We start from the raw sequence: 23992 nt of genomic DNA, 5'->3' as shown, positions 1-23992 counted from the left end.
CGTGTTTCATTTATCTTCTGTGTTTGATTATCTTCCTGCTTGCCTTGCCCCCTTTGGATTTGTTTGTCTGTTTTGACTGGCTGCCTGAATGTAAGCCTCCTTGCTGGCAAGTAAATCCTTGTTTTATTACATTAGTTCTACTTCATGGGTCCAAGAACTGTCCACACCTGTGGTGCTGACTGCAGGATTTATTTTATATTTCCCCATCCTCTCTACTGGGAGCAGAAAGCAGATTTAGAAAATGAATAGCAATACCCAGACACATGTCATGGAAAATGAAATCAACAACTATTGTTGTTCACACATTAATTCCCAAGATTAAATACTCTGCTGTATATATAACAAAGACACGCCCTGGGAGAAATATCAATAAAGTGTTGACTGTTTGAGAGAAATCTAAGAAAGTAAGAAAATAGAAGAATGGTGAGCAGCAGATACATATCCCCTACAAACATAGTTTAAACATCATGTCAGCATGTTGAATGGAACATACTGGTTGGAGCAGTGCAGCAAAAGCATCAACTGAAAGGCAGAAAAGACAGCAGGATATGAAAATTGTCGATAAACTTTATTGGATTCCATTTCAATTTTGAAACGTCAAAGTGATGCAAAATGCTGTTTTTCATTACATCAGAAACAATGACCACTGATTAATGTATACATGAAGTAGAGAATAATGCCAGGATGACAACAAAATGAACCCTCTGCTAAGCCAGGTTACATTCTGGATTTATAAAAATCTATCTGATGGCATAGTTATATCAATCCTATCCCATCTTCTTTCCTCCTTGAATTTCTTACTTCATTTCTTAAGCCATAACTTCATTATTCATGATATTATTTCTTACTATAAGTCTTCTGACATCTTAAAATAGCTTAAACAATGATACATTTTCCTGGTGTTAGCCATTATGTAAAAAGTTAAAATTAATTTTGATTCCATTTAATCAACATTACTAAACACCATTATGCAAGTAGGCTATATTTTAAGAAGTTTAAGGCGAGTTAAGCTATGAAAAGTCTAATTATCAGGAGGATGCTATTCAGAAGACGTACATAACCCTATGCTTACATCTTAGAAGTATTGTTGTTTGTAACGCATTTTATAATAAAAATAAATTGATGAAAAAAGTAGTTTTAGTGCAAATTGCAGTGTAGGTGCTGTGTCTTATATTATAGATTGAAACCTACGTTAGTAATAAGTGGATATATAATCAGAAATACTTTATTTATCGCAAATTGGGAAATTTTATGAATATAAATGAAGCATAGCAAAAAATTAGAAATAATAAAAAAAAACAGATACAGATAGTAAATAGCGCAATGTAAACGAATATTGAATGAACATATAATATACATGTAGGCTACAATGTAAAGAGTACTGTAAGTGTAAAGTGTGCATGTTATGTCCAGTTAACAGAGAGGCTATGGAGCAGTGAGTTGTCTGCCAGCCAGGGGGGAATTATTGTAAAGTGTTATTGCAGTGGGCAGGAATGTTCTCCTGTACCTGTCCTTGTGACAGAAATTGAAACTTACAATCCTTCTCACAACTTTTTAAGAAAATATAATACCTGTATTTTTTTGGGCGAAACAGGAGCTATATTGATAATGTCACCTGTTACCTGAAAATTGAAGGAGTTAGTACAAGCAGTGCTGTCAATGGACAAGAGAAAGCTCTTACACCCCCACTCTTAAAAACAATAACCAATGACAGTCACTGATGTTAGGATGCGGACGCTTCTGTCCAATCAACTCGCACGTTCTTCGAGCACGTCATGCTACGGAAGTGCAGACTTGCCGAAACAGTGGCGTGCGGGCCCTAGCAGGCTATACTTAGCTATAACAAAAGTAAACTTGCACATTTAGGCATTACATGTAGATAACTGACATCTGGAAAAAAATGGGAGCGAACAACAGTACCCGCCGTGTGTCATTTGAGTCAGACGAGAATGAGAATATAACGGTGGTGAAGGGCATACGGGTAAGTGACAGTATACATTACATTACATTACATACCATTACATGATTAGTGTTGACTTACCTGGCAATACCTGGTAATACAATGATGTAATTGAGTTATTAAGCTATCGTGTAAGTAACTATCGAGTGCTCTATGGATTGTACTGTAGCAGCTATGCTAAGTTGATATTGCAAACAACCTGACTTCCATTCATTGTGAGTGCTAAACGGTAAGTTATTTTAAAGTGGGTAAGGAGGATATAACGTAACAATACATAGTTTATAGCCGCTGCAGTGTCTTTGAGACAGAAAGCTCTTCAATGTCATATTGGTAATGTTGACGTTGACGTAACTAACCTCGTGGTCTACTGTCAGTTGCTCAATGTATGAATGAATCTGAGAGATTTCGCTGTAGATAATGTTATTATTTGAGTTGTCGTGCATGCATTCAGTGACTACTAGCTTGTAGTTGGGTCAGCTGATGTTTAATACAGATTGAGAGGCTTTAGTCGATTAGTTAAGACTCCAGTTGTCATGGCTCTGTGAGTTATTATCCTGTTTATACTCATGGTGTTATGTTCTAGTCAACACATGAAAACAAAAAGACTGACTTATCCCGTTAAATACAATGTATAGTTTACTAAAGGAACATTTTGGAGAAGTACCCTTACTGCTTTCTTGCTGAGAGTTTGACAAGAAGATCTAATTTAGCATAAATATTGAAAGCAGGAGAAGCAGCTAGGTCCGGCTCTTTCTGGAGTTATAGAAATTGGCTTATCGTCACCTTTTAAATCATACAATATGCTGTGTTAATTCTTTCAATTTGCACACCAAAAACATGTAAACGTGACACGGTGTGGGTTTAACTTTAAGTTACTGTAAGTGCATACATTTTTAGTTATATGATATATAATCATTATACAGGACTGTCTTTAAATGCATCTCATTGTTACACTGAAACTTCTTTCACTCTCCTCTGCAGCTTTCTGAGAATGTCATCAACCGTATGAGGGAACCTGAAGCTCTGCCTAAAGCTCAACCTATAGCTCCACCTAAAGACCTGCCTGCTCCCTCTCCACCCCCTTCTATGACACCTAGCATCACAAGTTCTCCTTTCATACGGCCAGTGCCTCCCATCTTTGACCATATCACCCCATTGCCTCCCCTCCCTCCACGTGTTGAACCTGCTGCACCTCCACCTCCTGCTACAACACCTACAGAACAGGTAGCAGCACCCACCATAATTGACATGGTGCTCCCATCTTCATCTGTTGCTGCTCCTGCTTTTGAGCCTGTAGCGGCACCTCCACCTCCTCCTCCTCCTCAGGCTCCTACAGAACAGGTAGCAGCACCCACCATAACTGACATGGTGCTCCCATCCTCATCTGTCCCTGCTCCTGCTTTTGAGCCTGTGGCGGCACCTCCTTCTCCTGCTCCTGCTTTTGAGCCTGTGGCGGCCCCTCCTCCTCCTGCTCCTGCTGCTGCTGTTGTTGAGCCAGTAATTTTGCCTCCTGCTTCTCCCATTGCTCCCCAGATTCTTGTTCCATGCTCTGCTCCATCTGAAGTGGAAGTGATCACTCCACCTGCTCCTCCTAACCTTGTAATCGAACGTTCTCCCCCTGCCACAAGTGAATCCATTGCTATTTGTCCTCCAGTAATTGAACCCATTGCTCCTCCATCTGTAGCTGAACCCATAGCACCTTTTCCCTCTGTCAAGATGGAGCCCACCATGGCTCCCCCCTGTTCCCGAACCGGAACTCCTCTCTTCCCCTCCTGTTTCTGAGCCTGTCACTATCTTGTCGCAGACAGCTGAGCCATTTGCTGCACCTCCTCTGCCTGAGTTTACTGATCCTTGTGAACCAGTTGCACTTACTCCTCAGCCCCCAGTGGAGCCAGTATCCCCTGCTCCTGTCCCTGAGCTAGTGGTAGTACCTGAGGTAATCTCAATCCCACCACCACCACCACCACCTCCTGCTGCAGCACCTGGTGAGTTATTTCCAGTATGCTTAAAAAAAATGGTTTGTCGTATATTACACAAAAACATTTTGAATAAGGAAATGCATGAGATTAAGGCTTCATGGCATATGTTGTTCAGTTGCATAGTGTTTGTAGTGGTGAAATAAAACTGAAAGTGCAAATCTTATGCAGGGGAAATTATCCAATGTTGAGGCAAGTACGTCATCTTTGTGCATTTATTTTCTCCAATATTTATCACCAGGTGCCTCAATCACCCAGTGCCCAAAAATACCTTCCAAGTAAAAGCCTAAAGGATGACATTTACTAAAATAAGTAAACCAAATAATAACACATTAACTATAATGTGCAGAAACAGCAGAAAAAATAATGTTCAAGATAAGGTAAGATAAGATGTACCTTTATTAAACCCCATGGGGAAATTTAGGAGTTTATGCAGCAACAGATTGAGAAAGAAAAACTGAACAGATGCACACAAGGATTGAAAATGAATAACAAATACATTTAAATTATATACAGGTAAGTAACGGTTTTAAAACAAACTGTTAGAACAAAAAATGATTAAGAATTAAGTGAGCATATATACATTTCGGAGTCCGTATTGAACTATTAAATAATATAAATCAATGTATAGCTCCAACAGTGTTGGATTTAGACTGCTTGATATTCTGGTGGTTTTATGTATTAGTTTTATGCTTAAAAAAATTAATATAACCAAGATTACAGAAGAATGGATGATGGAGTTGTTTTGTGAGGATTACCTAAATGCTTCCTGAATTGTTTTAAGCTTTTGGGAATTAACACTCTTTTCTATTAATTTTTTTTACTGGATTTGTGCAGTCATTTTTAACCAGGGAGATGACGAGAGTCTCTTGTTTTTTCTATCAAGAGACAGGAGTGAATGTTCAAAAACTAAAGAAATTAATTGTTCTTGTTAATGGCTAATTTCTCCTGAATGCTTTTTCAGTATAATGGTTAATTAGAAGGCGAAGGTTATGAGGGAATAAGCTTTCTAAGGATTTAAGTCCAGTTAATGATGTTTATTGTGTGGGTGTTTACTTGGAGCCACCTTAAGCTTTTGTCTCTAACTTTTATTGCAGTTTCTATTTCTGTTGTCCTTTAAAAAAAAATGGATTTCATAAAAGCCTTGGTCATGTTATGAGTAATTGCCATTCCCAAAGTGTTAATGAAATGATTAATTCATTAGTTGTTTTATAACGTTAATACATTTATGCTGTAATTAGTGGCCCTCAATTCTGCCTAGTCATTGTGGAACTCAACCTGTCGAAATGACCCTACTTCTTCCTGCAGTTTGTTAGAGCTCTCATAATAGTGAGGCTACACTCAGCAGTTGTGGTCATTTTATCTGTATGGAAACGTTCTCCTTCTCATTTTTATTATAACTGTTTTACCTTCATTACAACAGGTACAATCAAGATCTTTTACAACGGATGTCAAAGAAGGCAATTTCCACGGCCTCAAATTTCAAAAGAAGAAATAGAAAATTGTTATAATGAACAGAAACTTAAATAAGAGCTGTTTTTTTGAAACTTTTCCAAAATGTTAAGTCTCATTAGAAAGCAAGTTTAATTACATATATTTTTATTATTTGAAACAAGTATCAAATGACACCCCTGTCACTATCAGAATGATGCTGTTAATATATTGATATAGTTGATTGTAATTCAGTTACATTGTTTACATTTGGAGACTCAAACACAAACAAACTCACTATAATGTTTCATTCAGTGCTTTATTAGCATGCCCATACTGACATTCAGTATTGCCAAAGCTTTATATTTGGGGTGTACTGTTAAGTTCATAAACGTAGTAATATTTTTAGTTTTTCTGATATCATTTTGGGTAGACTTCTCCTTCTCTTGAGTTATAGTTTTCCGTCTTAATAGTGTGGGTGCTTGCTCCTTGTCTCTTGACATATCCAACAGAGGACGTTTGAATGTTACCTGTTCATTGCACTGTTCATAATGGGGCGTGGGCGCCGGTTCTTAAGAAGGCGGTATGCAGGGTGTGGGCAGGCCTCCCCATCCTTGACTGTGCTCAATCAGAAAGGTAATTAAAAAAGGCCAACTTATGCCACGCCACACTGACTCCAGTGATTAAAACGACACCTCCGCAGTTTCACACAACAAACCACGAGGCCTCATTAAGGGGAGGAAGTGGACGTATGTGCGTGCGTGTTAAACTTTAATTTGGCCATAGTGTTTCTGTGATATGACACCAAACTTTGCGTGAGACCCTTGCTTTTTTAGTTTGAGCATTATTATTACTATTAGTCACTATTAGTAACACAATTTGGATAATTAAAAGAATTTATTCCTTTAAATTATCCCAAAAATTCACTTCTTTGTTGGTCGATTTTCCATTAGCTCTGTGGGCATTTTCACAGCACATTTTTCCATGTTGAATTCAATTTTTCTTCTATTGTTTGCACCAATCAGATTAAAAGATAGAACGATATTTCACTTAATTTTTGTGACCTGAAGCGTGTAAAGTGTAGTTCTCATCTATCTGTATGTTGTACATTTGTCTGTTTCAGGACATGAACAGGTATTTGCAAATATGCTGTACACACAAAAAGATTGAGTACAGAAGTTCTCATTTCTTTTTTTTCTTTGCCTCTTTTCACCAGTTACTAAACGATTGGAGAATGGGATACACATATAGAAACAGCTTTAAGGATTGTGAGTGAATGCTGTGCTTTTTATGTTTCTGCAGAGTGACCATTGTTGCAGTTTTTAATAGCTTGATGTCAGGCAGTGGCCCTCTTTTAAATATCATATTTACCGTATCCCTGAACAATCATGTCGGTTGACATTGAGTCCTCTACTTTCTTTGCAAGGTCACCCCGCGGTGTAATGTGTAACAACCTCAGTATTATTAAGGACAAGGAAAAAGTCAACTCGGAAGATTGATCAAGCTTGCTCTTTTTAAAGAAGTAAAAAAAAAAAGTAGGAGGAATGTGAATCTCGTTAAAAAGTTGCAAAGTTCAGCCCAATTCTGAAAGGGTACGACCTTAATGAGGCAGACATTGATTATGTGTGTCCACGAGAGTTGAGTATCGAGTGAGGCTCTCAGCAGGTCGACTGTCTCTAAATCATGGGCCTGACTCAGTATGTGTGCTGATTACATAGTCAAGGTTGAACCTCCTACACCTTCTCCAATGTGGTATAAATATTCATATGCCTGAGCCCACACACTGTGCTGGACTAATAGCCTGCTTAAATGTCTCCCAGGTGCGGCAGAGAGAATTGGGGGAAAGAGGGACAGGCAGAGAAAAACAATAGGAGAAATGTGGATGACTTGTGTGCATGAATGTGAGTTTAGAAATATATCCCTCTCCTTTTGAAACTCACTTTTATTGTGATCTTCTTTAAATGTGAAGTGATCAGTTAGGTCATTTTTCATCACATGAGATTGAATTAACAGGAAATATCTGGATAAAAGAAAATATAACAGAAATGGCACCTGCCTGGCAGGGCTGCAGCTTGCTCTTGGCGCTTTTCTTTTCTATTTTCTTTCCTATGCGAGCATTGTGAAAGGTGTGCTGTGACTCCACGAAGCGCGAGCTGGAAACGTGAGGAAGTGGTAATGTTACAGATTATGCCCTCCACGCGGGTCCTGGGGTTAATGAAACTTCTGATGAGAAACGCAATTTGCCTTCGTCTATTATCTCCACTGCCAATAGCCTGTGCTTCACCACCTCTCCTACTCCTCTATGGGTTTCCACAGGGTTTAGTGATTGGAGGAAACGGAAACGAGGGGGACACGTCTAAAAAGATGATGAGTTTTTAATCTTTTTAACATTTACATGTCCTACTCAGCAGTGACACTGGCTCTGTCGATCTGGAATTGTCTCTGACCCAAACCAGCCTCCCTCAAGGACCCCAGACGGTGTTTATCATATCAGAACCTGTTCTCCAGGTGACCCTGCGGGCCTGCTAGCTATCTGAAGCCTCTCTCAGCAGAGCTGGAGAGCATGTGATGGTAAATGAGGAATTGCTGAGGCTTGTCTGAACTTGGAGGACTTTTAGAATTTTACTTTTCTTAGTGTACTGCTCAGAGGGATATTTCTTTAATGTAAGTGTGAGATATTATAAAGGGCGGTTGATACAGAAATGCCAGTCTTACCCCATGGTTACTTCATAACGGCAGGATTTGACCTCTGATTTAAAGAGTTTAGTTTGGTTGCCAGTACTGTGTATTCATCTACGGTTAAAATCTGTGAATGGAAACATGAGTAATGGAGGTGTTTCTATCAAATAACTTATGAGCTGTTGCTGTAGTTGCTGATGCATTGTGGTATAAAGACATTATTCTCACAAGTGTCATCATGGCAAGAGGCAGCGTTAACTTCTTTTCTCAGCAGGTTGTTCTGAGTTGGAAAAATACCTAAGAAAGATACTTTTTCTCAGGTTTGAAAGGGAAATACCTGGCTCTGAATATATTGTCACATTGGTTGAAGTTATCACAAAAATATGATAACCAGAGTAGATAGCTAGACTGATATTGCATAACAATACAATATTCATGCAGTACATTGTTTAGTCTCTCATCTCCAGGAGACAGTTTTCTTGCTAAAATGCCTTACTGAGGTACATATTTCATGTCTAAAGGCCAGTGTGTTATTTCTGTAGACGGAAGACAGTCATAGCATATCATTGGATGTTTGCATATCAACCTGATGTCAACAGCATTATTACTTGTTATTTGACGGACACCTTCGGCAGGATTCTGTTCCTACAGGTTGTCTTCTGTCGTAGTTCTTAACAGAGTCGTAATTAGACTCTCCTCTGCAGATGGATCAATGGAGATTCTGAGTGCTGTCAGAGATGATGGATATTATTTTCCCACACTCTGGACAGTTAGGTGACAGCAGTGTCTGTCTTTGAGGAGACACTATGCAGCAAAAAGTTGTCAACTGTCAATCACCGCCTCTGTTTGCACGAGTGTTTCTTCTGAAGCCCTGTCATCCTAAACCTCTCTCTACCTGCTGCTTTTTCTTTCTCTAGGCCGTACCAAAGTGTTGTCATGCTGTGAGTTCTTCTTATGTGCGGTTTGCTGCAGAGAAGAAAAAGGCTATGGAGGTTGTAATTCAGAGCAAGGATTAAATGAACTGTATTCTAAGAGCAAATTGTTAACAGTGTGGGTGTGACAGAGCTGCAGGAGGAGGCGAAAGGAAACTAAAATAACACAAGGTGGAGGATTAAATGCTTGCTAATGAGCTGAGCTTTTACTCTATGTCTCCATGACACCAGTTGCATTAACTGTAGCCATCGCCTGGTAACTAGTTTCTACCAGTTTACCAGTAGCACAAACACAATACACATCTTTTTAGATCTTTACTTATTAGCAACTGAGAGATGTCTGTTTGCCCCTAAATGTTTACCAGTTAAGTTTAAATGTTATGTAGTTAATTCCTTCATTTATAAATGGATAGCCGAATACATCAGTGGCACTTGCACACACCCATAAAGGCAATTCCACCCCATAAAGGAAACCTTTTTTTGCTACCACCAGTGCTACAAAAAAATATCAATTTGAAGCCAAGCATTGGAGTCCTAATTGTTTTTTTTCTTTCTTTAGAGGAGGTTTGTTGTGTGGGATTCTGTCTTACTGTCCACAAGGTATCTGAAAAGCCTTTTAAAAAGATGTCCAACACAACTGGGGAACAGGCTTTGGGCCACGTGCTATTTCAAACATTTAATTAGAAAATGATGCTGTTCTGGATTTGGGGATTGTAGAAAATGGCTCTATCTATTTAAGTGAAAACAACTACGCACAATTAGATGGTCTTGATTTCAAGTCTGCCCCAAAAAAACGTATTTAACTTAACAATAAACTAAAGTTGCTAAATTGATCATTTGTTGACCTTTGTTCGTCTTTGTAAGCTTTCTATTTCTGATACTAGAATCAAAGAATGTGTAAAGGATGTAAAGCATCACCACTTCTTAAGACCACATGGAATCCCGAACATATAAACCCCAAGCACCCCACACCTTTTGTTCAATCACAAAATGGGCACTTTAACTAAACAATTTGCTACAAAACTAAGAAAGAAATGTCATTGCACATTTCAGGTCTTACTGTTGATCTGATTAAGTTGGCATTCGGTTTTCATGTAGCGTGTCCATTGGCCGGTTGTTCCCACATGTTACCAGGTAATAATAGACTCTGACAATAGGGATTATCCTATCTAACTAATGCAGCGGGAGAGTAATCTTGACACACACAGACACTCCCTCCATTACTGCAGTGTCGCAGCACACCGCATGGCACTTCTGTCTTCAGAGCACGTCTTGGCCTGGCATCTTTACTTTCATGCTTAATTACCTGCCAAGATAGACCGGTGGAGACCCGGAAATCATACATGTATGATGTCCCTGACATGAATATTATGTAGATAGGTGTGTGTGTGTGTGTGTGTGTGTGTGTGTGTGTGTGTGTGTGTGTGTGTGTGTGTGTGTGTGTGTGTGTGTGTGTGTGTGTGTGTGTGTGTGTGTGTGTGTGTGTGTGTGTGTGTGTGTGTGTGTGTGTGTGTGTGTGTGTGTGTGTGTGTGTGTGTGTGTGGGGGGGTGTGTGGGTGTGTGGGTGGGTGGGTGGGTGGGTGGGGGTGTGTGTGTGTGTGTGTGTGTGTGTGTGTGTGTGTGTGTGTGTGTGTGTGTGTGTGTGTGTGTGTGTGTGTGTGTGTGTGTGTGTGTGTGTGTGTGTGTGTGTGTGTGTGTGTGTGTGTGTGTGTGTGTGTGTGTGTGTGTGTGTGTGTGTGTGTGTGTGTGTGTGTGTGTGTGCACGCACTATAGACATGTTTCTGTCTGTCAGTCATACAGCATGGTGGTTGCGATTTCTAACCCACCTGGCTCTACTCACAGAAAGCACAGAGTGGACACTATATATAAACTCTGATTTTATGAAAATTCAGAAACTAACAAAACATTTTCAACATGCATTAAACAGGTTATTATGTTGTCGTTGATTCCATTTTTTTGTGAACATAGTAAAACTTAATTTCAATGAGCATAAGGCCAACCTGCCTGTTTTGATTGGCCGAAAAGCAGCAGTTAGCACAATATAATTATAACTGTTGATTGATTTATTCAGTTATTGTCAACAGCTTGTTCAAAAAGTACTCAGTGTATCTGTTTTTTACTTTTAAGATGGTATGACTCAGTGTTCCATCAAACACAACATTGCTGTTAGAAAATAACAGTTATTTCACCACAATCCTCCGTTTTCTAACTTTCTCTTCCCCTTCTCTTTGTGTCCCTAGTTGATGAAGTGGCCCTGAGGAAGACCATCACTGATGAGCTGCACAAAGACATGGAGGAGGATCGGGCCAAGGCAGAGCAAGAGCTGCAAGCCTGGTTAGACACAAACACACACCGACACACAAACACATACACTGTTTTGCTGTGGAATGGTTAATGGTCTTGTTTATGACCTTCAACAAAAGCATATGTTGTTGCAAGGCATTTTGCTTATTCCAGAAGTGAATTGATTGCCATTATTTTTCTTCTGGAGTTGAAAAGAACGTTCCTGGGTTTCCTAAAAGTCAAACCCACTGCTGTGTGGTGTGCATTTCTCTCGTTCTCCTTTTCTCTCTGCCCTACCTTCCTTCTTTGGATCATGATAGATCGCGTCGGGGTATTGCACCAAGTGTCAACAGGATATCATTAGAAAGCAGAGATATTTTCACGTGACAATTTCCCGCTTTCATTAATAGTCAAAAAGGTCAGCACCATTCCTTTTTGATTCCCCACTTTTTCCAATCCACCCCACTTCCGAACCGCATCAGCACTTTTTTTCTCTCTCTATCTCTGCTTCTTCTACCTTTCTCCAGATCAATTAATCATGCCTGAGAGAGGAGGGTGCTATCCTGAGGTAATTTCCTGGGTGTTGAGTGGGTGATCCATTAGCCCTGCCTGATGAAGAAACACACTGTTCATGTAAAGAGCACATTCCTCCCCTCCACTCTTCTCTTTTCTTTTTGACTCTAAAGAAGCAGGTGCACATGCCATAATGTCCGATAATGTTGTTGCGCCTCCTTTTTAATAGGCCTGGATGCTCCCCAGCTGACCCTGGTGAATGAACTACTGTGATTTCCCACTAAAACATTCTGTACTGTATTAAAAAACCCTCCTATATCCAACAGGAGGGAAAGTTAGCCTAGCATGTAGCTTCATTTTTGATTCCCATTCAAAAAGAGAGAAATTAACATGTGGTTTTGAGAAATCATTTGTCTATAGATTTTTTTATTCTGGCTATTTTGTTTGTGTGATGTGACTGCTTCCTGCAGCTCACTTATTGATGTCTGTTCAGAGCAGTTAAGTGCCTCAAAATTACACCCTCCTTGCAATTAATTGAAATTATTGACGCTCTCAAACCCTCAAATTTTGTTTGTGCTTGTCATGGGTTGCTTTTTCACTAAAGAAGACTTAACTGAACATGAAATGGTCAATAAGCAATTCTCAGCTAGCCAGCACTGTGTGTGCAGGCATATTAATATCAGTTTTTAAAGTGGCCTGGTCTACTGTTCTTTTCTCTTGCCCATTTTGTCAGTATATTTGAAATCAAATGCATGCCTTTGACTTGGCTTGCATTTGGGAGTTGCATTATAAATAAAAAGTATATCCATTATGTTAGACACACATGAGCCTGACAACGCGCCTGAAATGCCTCCTGTGTAAACACTGCTACACCTGTTGGGGGCGTACTTTGTTGTATTCATATTAAGTAAAGTAAAACACAGTGGAGGTCATAAGCTTAGGATCTTAGGCACTTCATCCAATTCCCTGTTAATATGAGCTGAGTCACAATTACATTTGTCATTTGGAAATTTAGGATGACACAGCAAACTCACATTACATTTCTGCTCAAGCTAACACACCACCATACTTTAGGACTCAACATGTCTTCAACTTCTTTCTTTTACCACCTGCAATTGAACTTTTCTCTTCATTTGTCGACATTGCAGATAAAGGTGACTGGTGCTCCATTTTAATTGAAATAGATGAGAGCAACCGAGTGCCTTTCTTCTCGTCTGGGCTGTCAAACAATAATTAAATTTCAATGGTATTTCACCTCTCCACAGTAGAGGAAGTCATTTCAGGGAAGTTTTGGTTGTGGAACGCAATGTGATAATGGCTTTTACTGTGTTGGAAGACTCAGGAAGGAAACTGGGTGACTGTTGCTGTACAATTCAAGTAAGAGTTAAAGGTCTCCTACACAGTGCTATGATCTGGGGTTGCTGCAGTTGGTCTGGTCTAGGTTCAGCAACGTTATGTGCCCAAAGAATGAGGTCAGCTGACTACCTGAATATACTGAATGACCAGGTTATTCCATCAATGGATTTTTTATTCCCTGGTGGCACGGGCATGTTCCAAGATGACAATGCCAGGATCCATCGGGCTCAAATTGTGAAAGAGTGGTTCAGGGAGCATGAGACATCATTTTCACACATGGATTGGCCCCCACAGAGTCCAGACCAGAACCCGATTGAGAATCTTTGGCATGTGCTGGAGAAGACTTTGCGCCGTGGTCCAAATCTCCAGTCATCAAAACATGTCTCTGACGTGTTTTGCTCAAAATACCAAACAGATCATGCATTTTAGAATGTCCACTATCCCTCTGTTTCATTCCCGTTTTCAAAAGTGCTGATTCTGTGACTTTCCCTTTCATGCAAATGAGCTGAAGCTGGCCACGCCCCTTTGGAGCTCCTGATCTATCTCAGCTAAACGCTACCATGATTAAATGTCATATTATGTTCCAAACCACATCCAGCATTATTTCTGAAACACTTCTCAGTGTTTCCCACTAGAACAGAGACATTATATGTATTATATAAACAACTCTAAGTCCCTCCTGCAGACATCCTGCATCCCCATATATAGAGATGTGGGTAAGGAGCAAAAGAGAGAGGGTTGTATTTTCTGACACTTTGTGAGTCTCCTTACACACCGGAGACACATATTAATGTATAAAAGACAGCAAAATGTACATTTTGCATAATAGGGGACCTTTAAGTGTGTTTTAAAGTGCAGTTAACAAGACTGCGCCGTGCCTCACATGATACAGAACCCTGCAGTGAAAGTGCTTCACAGCTCGAACACAATGAAATAAAAGAATATGTGAACCCCCAGGTCATTGGGGAAACAACAGGCACACACATGAGATACATGAGGCCAAAATGTTAAGGTCATGTTCAACACAAAACATAATAAAATAAATAAGTTATTCATGCATGGTGTTTTACAGTAGAAAAAAAGTGTTAATTGGAAGTTACTGCCAGAGTAAGGCCATTAGAACTCTGTTAGGCAACCAAACGCATTTCATTTGTTTAAAATGTTATTATTTCCACGCTATCTCGTGCAATATTGCTGTGTAAGTACACAGAGCAAGGGGATTTCAAGCAATAGTGGTGTTTTTATATTATGGCAGTCTTTCTTCTGTCTGGCTTTAGGGCTACGAATGAACTCCAGGAGATCTGGCTTTGCATGTTTTGCTCTGGTAAGAGTGAAGTAAAGGCTCTGTGAGGAGTTCATTTGGGTGCAGCCTAAACTCATTTGTAGCAAGGAGCGGCTGCAGGGAGCAGATTTGCCTCTGCCGCTTCTCTGTGAGTCATCAGAGCAGAACGACTCAGAGAAAGAATGAGAGAAGGAGGGATGCTGGGGTGGCGAGAAAACTCTTACATCATCCTGTCTCTCCTTCAACATACCATCTGCTCCTGGTTCACCTCTCCATCCACTTTTTCCTCCCTGGGTTTCCTCCACCTTTTCCTTCCCTGTCTTTATCCCCCTTCTCGTTCTCCACATTTCCTGTATTACTCCAAATATCTATAGTTACTCAATCAGACTTTTTCATTTCTCAATCTATTTTTTCCCTGCAATCCATGTCTTCTTCCTACGTCCCTCTCTCTCTCAATCTATCCCCTGCATGAGTGTCCAGTTCTAACACTTAAAGGTTAGTTGTTGTTCAGAAACTTCTGCCCATTATTTCGGCATGTAGTCAAGCAGCTTGTGTTGGCGATATAATTGCGTGTCAGACTTCTAAGTGAGAACGCTGACCTTCTCCCAGAGCTTCTGCCTTACCATTCACCAGCCAGCCCGTTACATTTCTCAGCTCCCAGGTCAGATGCAGACAGATAGCCCACAGAGTTTTACATTCTGTTTATTTTAACATAAATGCATACAGTGACAAGCACACATTATATTAGTTTTTGTTCATAAACCCAATCTGATTTGTGCCTAGGGAGTTATCATTCTACCTTAAAATGTGTCCAAATCAGCAGTATTCTCTGACTGCACTTGCATTGATAACTGTAACTACTGCAAAAAAAATGATATACTTCAGTATCTTTACCTACAATCTTAACCAGAATAAAAGTAAAAATGATAATAATATGATAATCCTAATGACTATACAGGTTAGTCATAATAATCATCATCATAATAATAATAATAATGCAGATGCTTAAGACAATCTTTATTTAATTTACAAAGTGTTTAAAGGGCAGAAAACAAGAGAATACATAGAACAATTACAAAGGAATCCCCATAACAATGGCCTCATGAACCCAAACAGTCAACCAGCTGTATAACAGCGTCTGAGGACAACCCCCTCAAACAACGTCACCTACACACATAACCATAGACAGCAAAATATTAACCACTCAGAGTGCTTAATAATGCACCGCCAACTAAAGTCAAAACCACTTTCATTTCATTTACGGACGGTTAAGAAATACGTACAGTCATAAGGCGCAATGATATGTGAAATAGGACTTCAAATTATCTACCCAAGCTTAAGAAAAGGGGCCCAGACATTAAACATGAATCATTTACAATATATATTATTGTAGCACAAACTTTTGCTCACTTGGTAACACCTTAGCAACCATGCAAAACCTGAGAGCAACCACCTAGAAACAACTACCGCAACAGTTCATTTGTTCCATGCTTAGAAACAAGCAACCCGCCAACAATAGCATTGCAACCGCACACAATACCATATATGCTCAATGTGTTTTACATTAACCCTCATGCACACAATCTCACATGCAACCCTCGGGCCCCCAGGCTTCAGCTGTGACAAACTTTAACACATTGTGCATTCTTGTATGCTGCCTTCTTGTCTCGGGATATTTGTGCCGTACATTTGTGTGATGTGATCATGAGTGTTTCACTACCTGCATACGTAGAAGTGCTCCCTCCCCAGTGTATAAGGTCATGTTTTTGTGAACCAAACTGTAAATATACTGTTTTAAGAAATATCAGTTTTGTACTGAAGCCTACTGCTGACCTATTCAGTCGAACAGTTATGGTTATTGACTCCGTCCAATCTCCAACAAATATACCATCTTTGTTTTGTCTATTCCTCGAGCTGGTCTAAGACAGAACAGATGGAATCAGTTGGACGTAGTTCAATACAAACTTCAAGTCATTTCTATTATAATCACAGTGTTTAAGCGCCCTGCAACACTCAGGTAGCTGTACTGAAAGATAACCATTAGGTCTATGAATGTATTCAACATCAAGTAGATGGAATTTGTGCTCTGCCTCTTTCAATGTGTTGATTGGCTATAGGTCGAGCTTTTAGCACTAGGTACGATATTTGAAGTGACAACAGCAGAGGTGAGGGTGACAATGGTTTTCTCTTTGGACAGTGTGCTTGATCGTCGCACTAAGAACATTAGAGTTATCTCTTCATGGTTGTGGGCGAAGTAGAGGGGGAGTACAAAATGGCTTTTATGTTCCTTCTGCAGAATTGGAGCTTTTCTAAATGAATCTTATCATTGCACAGTCCTTTGTTCCCATACACTTAATTAAAACTGTGTCCCAGCATTTCAGAGCACCCACAGTCAGATGCTGTGTGTTTGTGTGTGAGCGCATGTGTGTGAGAAAGAGTGCTTAGCTCCATAAAATATTCATAGGCAGCATTCAGCTACATTATTCCCAACATCAATATTGCATTGGGCCTTTAAATGCCTTTGTTTCAAGACACTTGGAGTCTGCTCTGATTTGCTGGTGGGTCAGAATACATCCTGACAGGCAGACCTTATTGAGACGCATCTCGTGTGGGTGACAGGTAGACAACGGGACGCATTAATGAGGGAAGAGCTGAGGAGACAGACAGAAGGTAGAGAGGTAAAGGAGGGGAAGGAAGAAGGCATGAATTTGTGATCAGTGTTATTATACAGTATTTCTGCAAAGGTAATGATATTTGAAAGGATTCTCTGTGGAGTAACAGGTGACCCTACTCCATTTGTACCAGTTGTTGCAGAGTTGCTCATTACTTTGGACAATTTTCTTTCAGTGCATGTGCTATTGGAAGGTGTGCACGCACGCACGCACGCACGCACGCACGCACGCACGCACGCACGCACGCACACACACACACACACACACACACACACGGAAAGATTGCCCTTAAGTTGCAGTCTCAGTATCTCAGCTACTCAACCTATAAATGTTTCATATAACCGGCCACAGATCTAATCTCTTTCAGGTTTATAAAATAATGTCCCCAAGTATCTCTGTTCAAGGTCATCTCCTGAATAGTGAGTCACTTTTCCGACACAGCCCGGCCCACTTGTACTCAACTCCTTTTCAAATTAATGCTACCTCTCCGGTTTTATCTTTCCATCTTTCTGTTCGTAAGCCTTGATTCACTGAGCCTTCAAAACGCACAGGTTACAGGGCCAAAAATATCCTCGCTCTCTCTCTATCCAGGCCCAGGCCAAGCATCATCCACTTACCCTCCAAAAACATGATCTTTGTTTTTGTTGTCTTTTTCCTCTCTGTGTCTGACTCTCCTTTCCCTACCTCAAAGCCCCCCTTTCCTACCCAGTGCCAATCTTCTACAGTGGAATGAAAAATGCGTCCAATATCCCAGGGACAGGGCAATAATGACTGGAAAGCAATAGGGCTGAAGCAGACAGATAGCATCCAGCTAGTGATAGCAGTCTTTGCTTGGGTTAGCACTTGTGAGAAAGTCGAGGGACTTTTTTTTTCTTTTTCCAAGGCTGTCTATTTCCTTGGCCGTCTTTCTTTCACTTGTCGATATTTAAGCTTTAAGTCCCATTTGATAGATTTTGATTTACTTTTATGTAATAATAAAAACAAAGATTTTTTTCCCCCAGACAGAAAGAGTGTTTTTTTTTATTTGTCCAACAAAATCATGGCAGTTGGGTCATTTTTCTCTATTGTAATTTTGCATAATGCCTTCACCCTTTTTTCAGTGAATATACCTTTTTCTTGTACTTTTGCGCAATATAGTTCTGATTCACTATCATATTTGTTTTCTGTAACAAAATGTTATTTTGCACTACTGATATCTGACTGGTGCGTAGCAAAATGTTTGTAGTCCCTTAAACATCGCACTTTCAGAACATGAACAGTCAATCATTTAATGAGTTCAGTCACAGTTTTTGTAACAAAGCTTTATTAGGTACAGTTTATGTAAAATTGCTTTGATAAAATCATTTTCTTATTCTTTTTCTATAAAGGTTTTCTTTTTTTACCCACAGTGCTTTTTAAGTTCTTTTTCTAACACTGGCCCCTGGGTGCCACCAACACAGTACATTTCTTGAAAACCCTGCATGCAGTCATTTTTCTCTTATAGTTGCAACAGCTTAAGCTTCTAGAGTAAATGTAGCTTAGGTGCATTAGCAGTGTAGGCAGGCAGGCGTTGATTGTGGGGAAATGGTGAATGTAAAAGGCCATTAGGAGGCTCCCTGTGTGTCGGTGTGTGCGTGAGTTTGAAACCCGATGATGGATGGAGTGTGCTGACGTCTGCAGCCCAGTGGACTGTGAGACTGGACATGGCTGGTCTCTCTCCGTCTCCCTCCATCTCTGCCTCACTCCCTTTTTGCTTCACTTCCTCAGGGCCAAACATGTCATGTCGCCACCACTCACTCTCGCTCCGTTCCTCTCTCTCCTCTCCTGTCTTTTTCTTTGTCTCCCCGTCTCGTCTTGCTCTCTGACAGTTAGTGGCGTTGCAGGGCAAACAGTAGCTTTAAGACTTCAGACATATTTTTAATAGACCTAGATGTCATCTGCTCAAAGGCATGGTGATCAGTAGGAGTAGTCTGTCCATCACGACTCCTCACTCCTTGTTGAGTTTGGTTATATTCACAGGTGAGTGAAGAACTGAATGAGAATATTGAAATATAATTAAAGATGAAAACCCTTCATGTTGACAGATCAGTGGGTGCATGTAATATGCAGAAAAATCGAGCCATGAGGTGAAAAAGCCACATGCTGTGTCTAGGACGGTTACCACACACTTGACAAGCAGGATAATGCACTTAAATGATCATCCTGAGCAAACCTGATGAGGCTATGATTGCATTTAACTTAATTGTTCATGAATAAAACAAAAATGTCCCATCTTTTTAAAACTTTAAAAAAATGAATCATCTTTTAAAACCCACCATTGTGGTTTTACTGTGGCATCATACAGTCATCATAAAGATCAGACGTGGTTCATTTGAAGGTGGAGGATTTTCTTCTCATAAGGCTGTCTGGCAGGGCTGTCTTTAGATTTGTTTCTTAGGCAGAAGTTTATTAAGATCCTCACAATCTTCATTCAGTCTGCCACGATTCATTCAGCACCTGCTCTGTCTGTTCTGTGTTTATTCTACGCTGCCACTACTGTTTGATTCTTTGCAGAGGAAGACTTTCAGGGTCTCGGGGACGTTTTCTCCTCTTCTCCAATCAAGCACACTGTCGCTGAGTAGGGAGTGTGTTGCTAGGCAACTATAGGAACCCAGTGACAGGGTTCAAATGGTGGTCCTGTGTCTGCAGAGAGCGTAGTGACTCTGTCTATACCACTGCCTTACTGTATCGATGATTATTGTTAGGGAAAACAGTTACTTCCCTGTCTATCATTATAGTCCAAGTTAATCAAACAGTTTTTTAATGATATGAACTGTCTGACATGTCTAAACCTACATCAAGTTATTTTACTCTTCTCATTGTTGCCCCCTCTTTGCAGAGGGTGGGATAACACAGACCAATGTCTGGAAGAATCTGACATTAAGGTTGAAAATCAATATACAAGTATATCGGCTCTTATCTATGCTTCATTAGCACCGTAATTGCCTGTGTGACCTTTTAATTATTTTGGGGGACACTGCAGGACTGCAGCATAAAGGCATTCGAGCGTGGGTGTGCTGTTAACAGCGAAGATGCTGTAAAGGTTTACCAAAACATTTCTGCTGCAATTATTGCCATAAATAAATACCCATAAAGCCATTCACCACTTAACATTTGTCATTAAGGTTGTTAAGTTCTATGTTATTTAAGTTAGTTTTTGTCTCAAAGAAGCTTGACATTTTATTTAAAAGCAAAAAAGTAACGTGCCAGAAGAGGACAGCCATATTGTCAGGCAACACATGTCTGAAGTGCAGAAGACTGTACTGTGGACGGCATCATTTTTTACACTGAACATTTGAGTAGCAAGTCATGCATTATAGAGATACCTTTAGGGGAACGATAGTGAGTAGTATGTTTATACTGTACTCCTGTACTATGAAATGCATTATTATTACCCATGGTACAGTCTGCAGATACATTCGTTTGTGCAGTTTGTACATTATTTCCATTTTGAACATTTAAAGTGCTTTAATAAAATGATGATACTCCACAGGGCAGAGACAGAGAAGGCCCGTGCAGCAGCCCATGCTCAGGATGATGCCCAGTCCCAGGTACAGAGTGAAGTGTCCAGGATCCTGTCTGTGGAGCGGGCCGTTGCCGAGGAGAGCATCCAGCATGCTGTCATAAGAGAGAGGATCGCCACTGAAGATGAGAGGCTTCGTGCTCAGCTATTCGTAAGTCTATCACAAAAACATGCATCAATGTTTGAATCAAACTCATTTTATCTGGTCAAACACTTCAAAACATTTAGTTGCATACACCACAGTGTCAAGTAGACAATGAATATTTTAACACGGACACACAGAGGTGAAGCTATAGTACTTGCTGTAATGGACAGGTTGTCCCTGGTACATTGAGAAATGTCAGTCCTGTGAGTGTGTGATCATCGCTGTGAGCAGATATTCATAGAAACATCTTGACTGTGTTGGCACTCGTACCTGTCCTTCACTAGTTTTTTTCAAGAAATTAAAGCCATATTATCATAATGCAAACAAGAAGCAAAGTTTAAGGTCTTTTAAAGAAAGCAAAAAGGTAGGTTCTCTGTGATGAATCCACAGTTGGATATTTTGTCCTTCTCAATATCTCTGCTGTATTATAAAAGATACTTTCATTTTGGGCTGCCTTTGTCTTTATTTCCTGTAAATTGGCCATGTAAACATTGTCAGATGAGCAATCTTTACCACACACACACTGGCGGTGTATTGTTTCCAGAAAGAAAATGCATTTTCCACCCCGAGTGTGGCTGCTGTTTACAAACCTATGCTGTTGATTATATAGCTCATTTCACACGCTCATCGCCGTAATAGAAAAATGAATCATTTTGTTGAGAGAGAAGGAGCGGAGCGTTGACGTGATTCCACGCCGCGGGACAAGTGTATGAGGGATCCTTCATTTGGAACGGCGATCTAAACGAAAGGGGGGAAAAAGTCATAGAGAAAGAGGTGGTGGTGAGGGAGGGAGACCCATGATGTGAGGTTATTCCCTTCAGCATCCATAGAAAAAAGCAGTTTCAGTTCAAGGTATTCTGTCATTTAATATCAGTTGTTATTCATAGGAAGAAAGACGGGACAAATGAGGAAAGGACGGGCAGGAATGTTACACACTGCTTTGTATCTCTAATATATTAGCAGCACCGACACAGAGGAGTGTCCTTGTGCTTGTCATTGCCAGTATGCTCCTGAAGTGCTAACTCCTTGTACTCAAGATAACTTTTCCTCCAATATGCTTGCTATGAAGCTTTTGCTTGTGTCCCCAAGGCTATACCTAGAGCCATTAGCTGCCTTTGATACTACAGCAAGCAGCACTGCAGTGGCTGTGCATTCCGTATGAGGCTCTTTGTTTTATTCTTTGTCTGTAACTTATATTTCCAGCGTAAATCCAGTTGAAAGTTTCTATTACTCCTCCACCTTGTCTCTGCTTCTTTAAATAACACACATTGCAGCAAAAGAGGCGTTGTCAGAGGGTTTTGTATGTGCGTGCCTGTGTGATAATTTCTCCGGTTTGAGCATTCTTTTGGAGTGCTGGAGTTTTAATAGAATCCGCCGGGTTATCAGTGGAGGCGCAGTGCCTTTCCCACCACTCATGTAATTGTCAAGTCAGACGCTTCCCCACAGCCACTGTTCTTTTCAACTTGAAATTGACTTTTCCATTTTAAAAGGCAGCGTCTCTCGCCCAAGACGTCTCCCCCCCGCCCATTGTCATTTTACTCTCTATTTGTCTGCTTCCTACAGTGAACTCATCTTTAAAGAAACATAAAAAATGTTCTAAGGTCTTTTATGTTTATGTGTCCCCGTCTCTAGCTTGTCTTTTTGTCCCTCTGGATGTTAGTGTGGGACTATTTGTGTTTTCTTTTAAAATAAAAATAAGACGCAAGATTTAGGTCGACTATGAGGTGCTATCCCTTTCCATAAGTAAAAGATTGCCTCAGCGTAGGCTACCCAAGAAATGACATTTACAAGCATATAAGCATCAATGATTGGAAGGTGAAACTTGTTCTGATTGCTGTGCAAAGTCAATAAGTTGATTGTGAAACAGCTCCAGGGAGATTTGTTATTTGCTGTACTAAGCACATAATCTGGTGGCTGATAGAGCTTTCAGAGGCGATTCACTTCCATCAAGTCCATTTTCCACTAAACCTGGTAACACCTCATGTATTTTCTTAGAGGCTACACTGTTATGTCCTTGAGGAATACTGACTGTTTAACATTAAGATAAGGACATGATATATTATTCAGACAGTCCGAATACAATATTTGGCCTGTTGGCTAAATCTCACTACACAAAAAAGTGATATAATTATAAAAAAGCAATAGATATAATCATTTTGAGAAAATGTCATAACATGCACCTGTGTTTCTCTCAAGTGTACTTAGTATAAAATATTCCTTCCTGCTAGGAAACAAACAAAGTTGAACCATTAAATGTTTTTATGACACTTACACATACACATCTGGTATTTACGCAATATATATTTATAAGGTTAAACATTAAGTAATAATTTGTGTTCTAATCTGTGTTTTCTATTGTCCTGAACCCTCGTCTCATGGTCATTGCCACTGAAATAACATTTGTCTATGGCAGCTGTAGTTGTTGTGTTCTCTGTCCAGCGCACTATTGATTTGTCCTCCTCATTAAGATACAGGTCACGGTGAGCAGCAGGACCCCATATAGTCCAGCCTCTACTTCACACGCACTGAGAGCGGTGCTGTGAGCAGTTATGCCTCCCCACGCTTACCTGTAATGACAATAACCTCCGCAACCATAGCTGCACCAATTAGATTGACACCCATTCAGGAGAATTGCCCCGAGACACAGCGTTCGACCAGGGTTGGGTAGCGTTTAGGTTCTATTGATTTCGATTCCGCTTATAGATTCCGGTTCTTACTGTATACCACTGATTCTTGCCATTTTAAGCTTTAAAAATGATATGGAAAGCAAAACCCCCTTGATTTACAGACTATATTAAGAAGTTAATAATAGTAATTTGACGGGGCTGTTCTCGATTTAAGAATTTAATTACAGTTTCTTCAGTAAAAGCGTTATAAAAAATAAATCCTAGTTATTTTAAGCCCAAAATAAGTAATATGCTTTTTCTTTTAGGTAAAACAAAAAGATTTGAGTAATAAAACTTATTTTCCTTGTAATGCACTCTAAATATCTTCTTTTAAACTGGTATAGTATGGTGGTTCTGATCAATTGTCAACTTAACAACCTCTAAATTAAGTTTAGTAGCTAGAATAAGAAGAATTATCTCCCGTGGCAGACCATTTTGGGCATCAAATCATAAAATACATTGTTAAATAGTGTGTTTATGGTGTAGCTGGGGCTCTAGATGATTGGTACCCCCCTGCTGGGAGTGCTTGTCCTTCAGGCTTTTCCAACACTAGTCA

The 23992-nt window shown here is 40.0% G+C and overlaps 1 protein-coding gene across 4 annotated transcripts in view; it reads left to right on the top strand.

Annotated features, from left to right (window-relative positions):
- Nucleotides 1–1752: 1752 nt before the first annotated feature.
- chchd3a (coiled-coil-helix-coiled-coil-helix domain containing 3a) overlaps nt 1753–23992 on the top strand; it is a 62301-nt gene continuing 40061 nt past the window's right edge. For 2 of the 4 annotated variants that reach the window (XM_063905012.1, XM_063905011.1), the window contains exons 1-5: nt 1753–1981; nt 2942–3301; nt 3765–3945; nt 11219–11312; nt 20596–20776. In XM_063905012.1, coding sequence (XP_063761082.1) covers nt 1901–1981; nt 2942–3301; nt 3765–3945; nt 11219–11312; nt 20596–20776 — 897 coding nt within the window. In that variant the 5' untranslated portion in view covers nt 1753–1900. The remainder of the gene's footprint in view (nt 1982–2941; nt 3302–3764; nt 3946–11218; nt 11313–20595; nt 20777–23992) is intronic. The other 2 variants (XM_063905014.1, XM_063905013.1) reach the window with 2 other exon arrangements.

This window comes from Eleginops maclovinus, chromosome 17 (assembly GCF_036324505.1).
Source record: "Eleginops maclovinus isolate JMC-PN-2008 ecotype Puerto Natales chromosome 17, JC_Emac_rtc_rv5, whole genome shotgun sequence".
Taxonomy (NCBI): Eukaryota; Metazoa; Chordata; class Actinopteri; order Perciformes; family Eleginopidae; genus Eleginops; species Eleginops maclovinus.
This window is presented reverse-complemented; position numbering and strand designations above follow the sequence as displayed.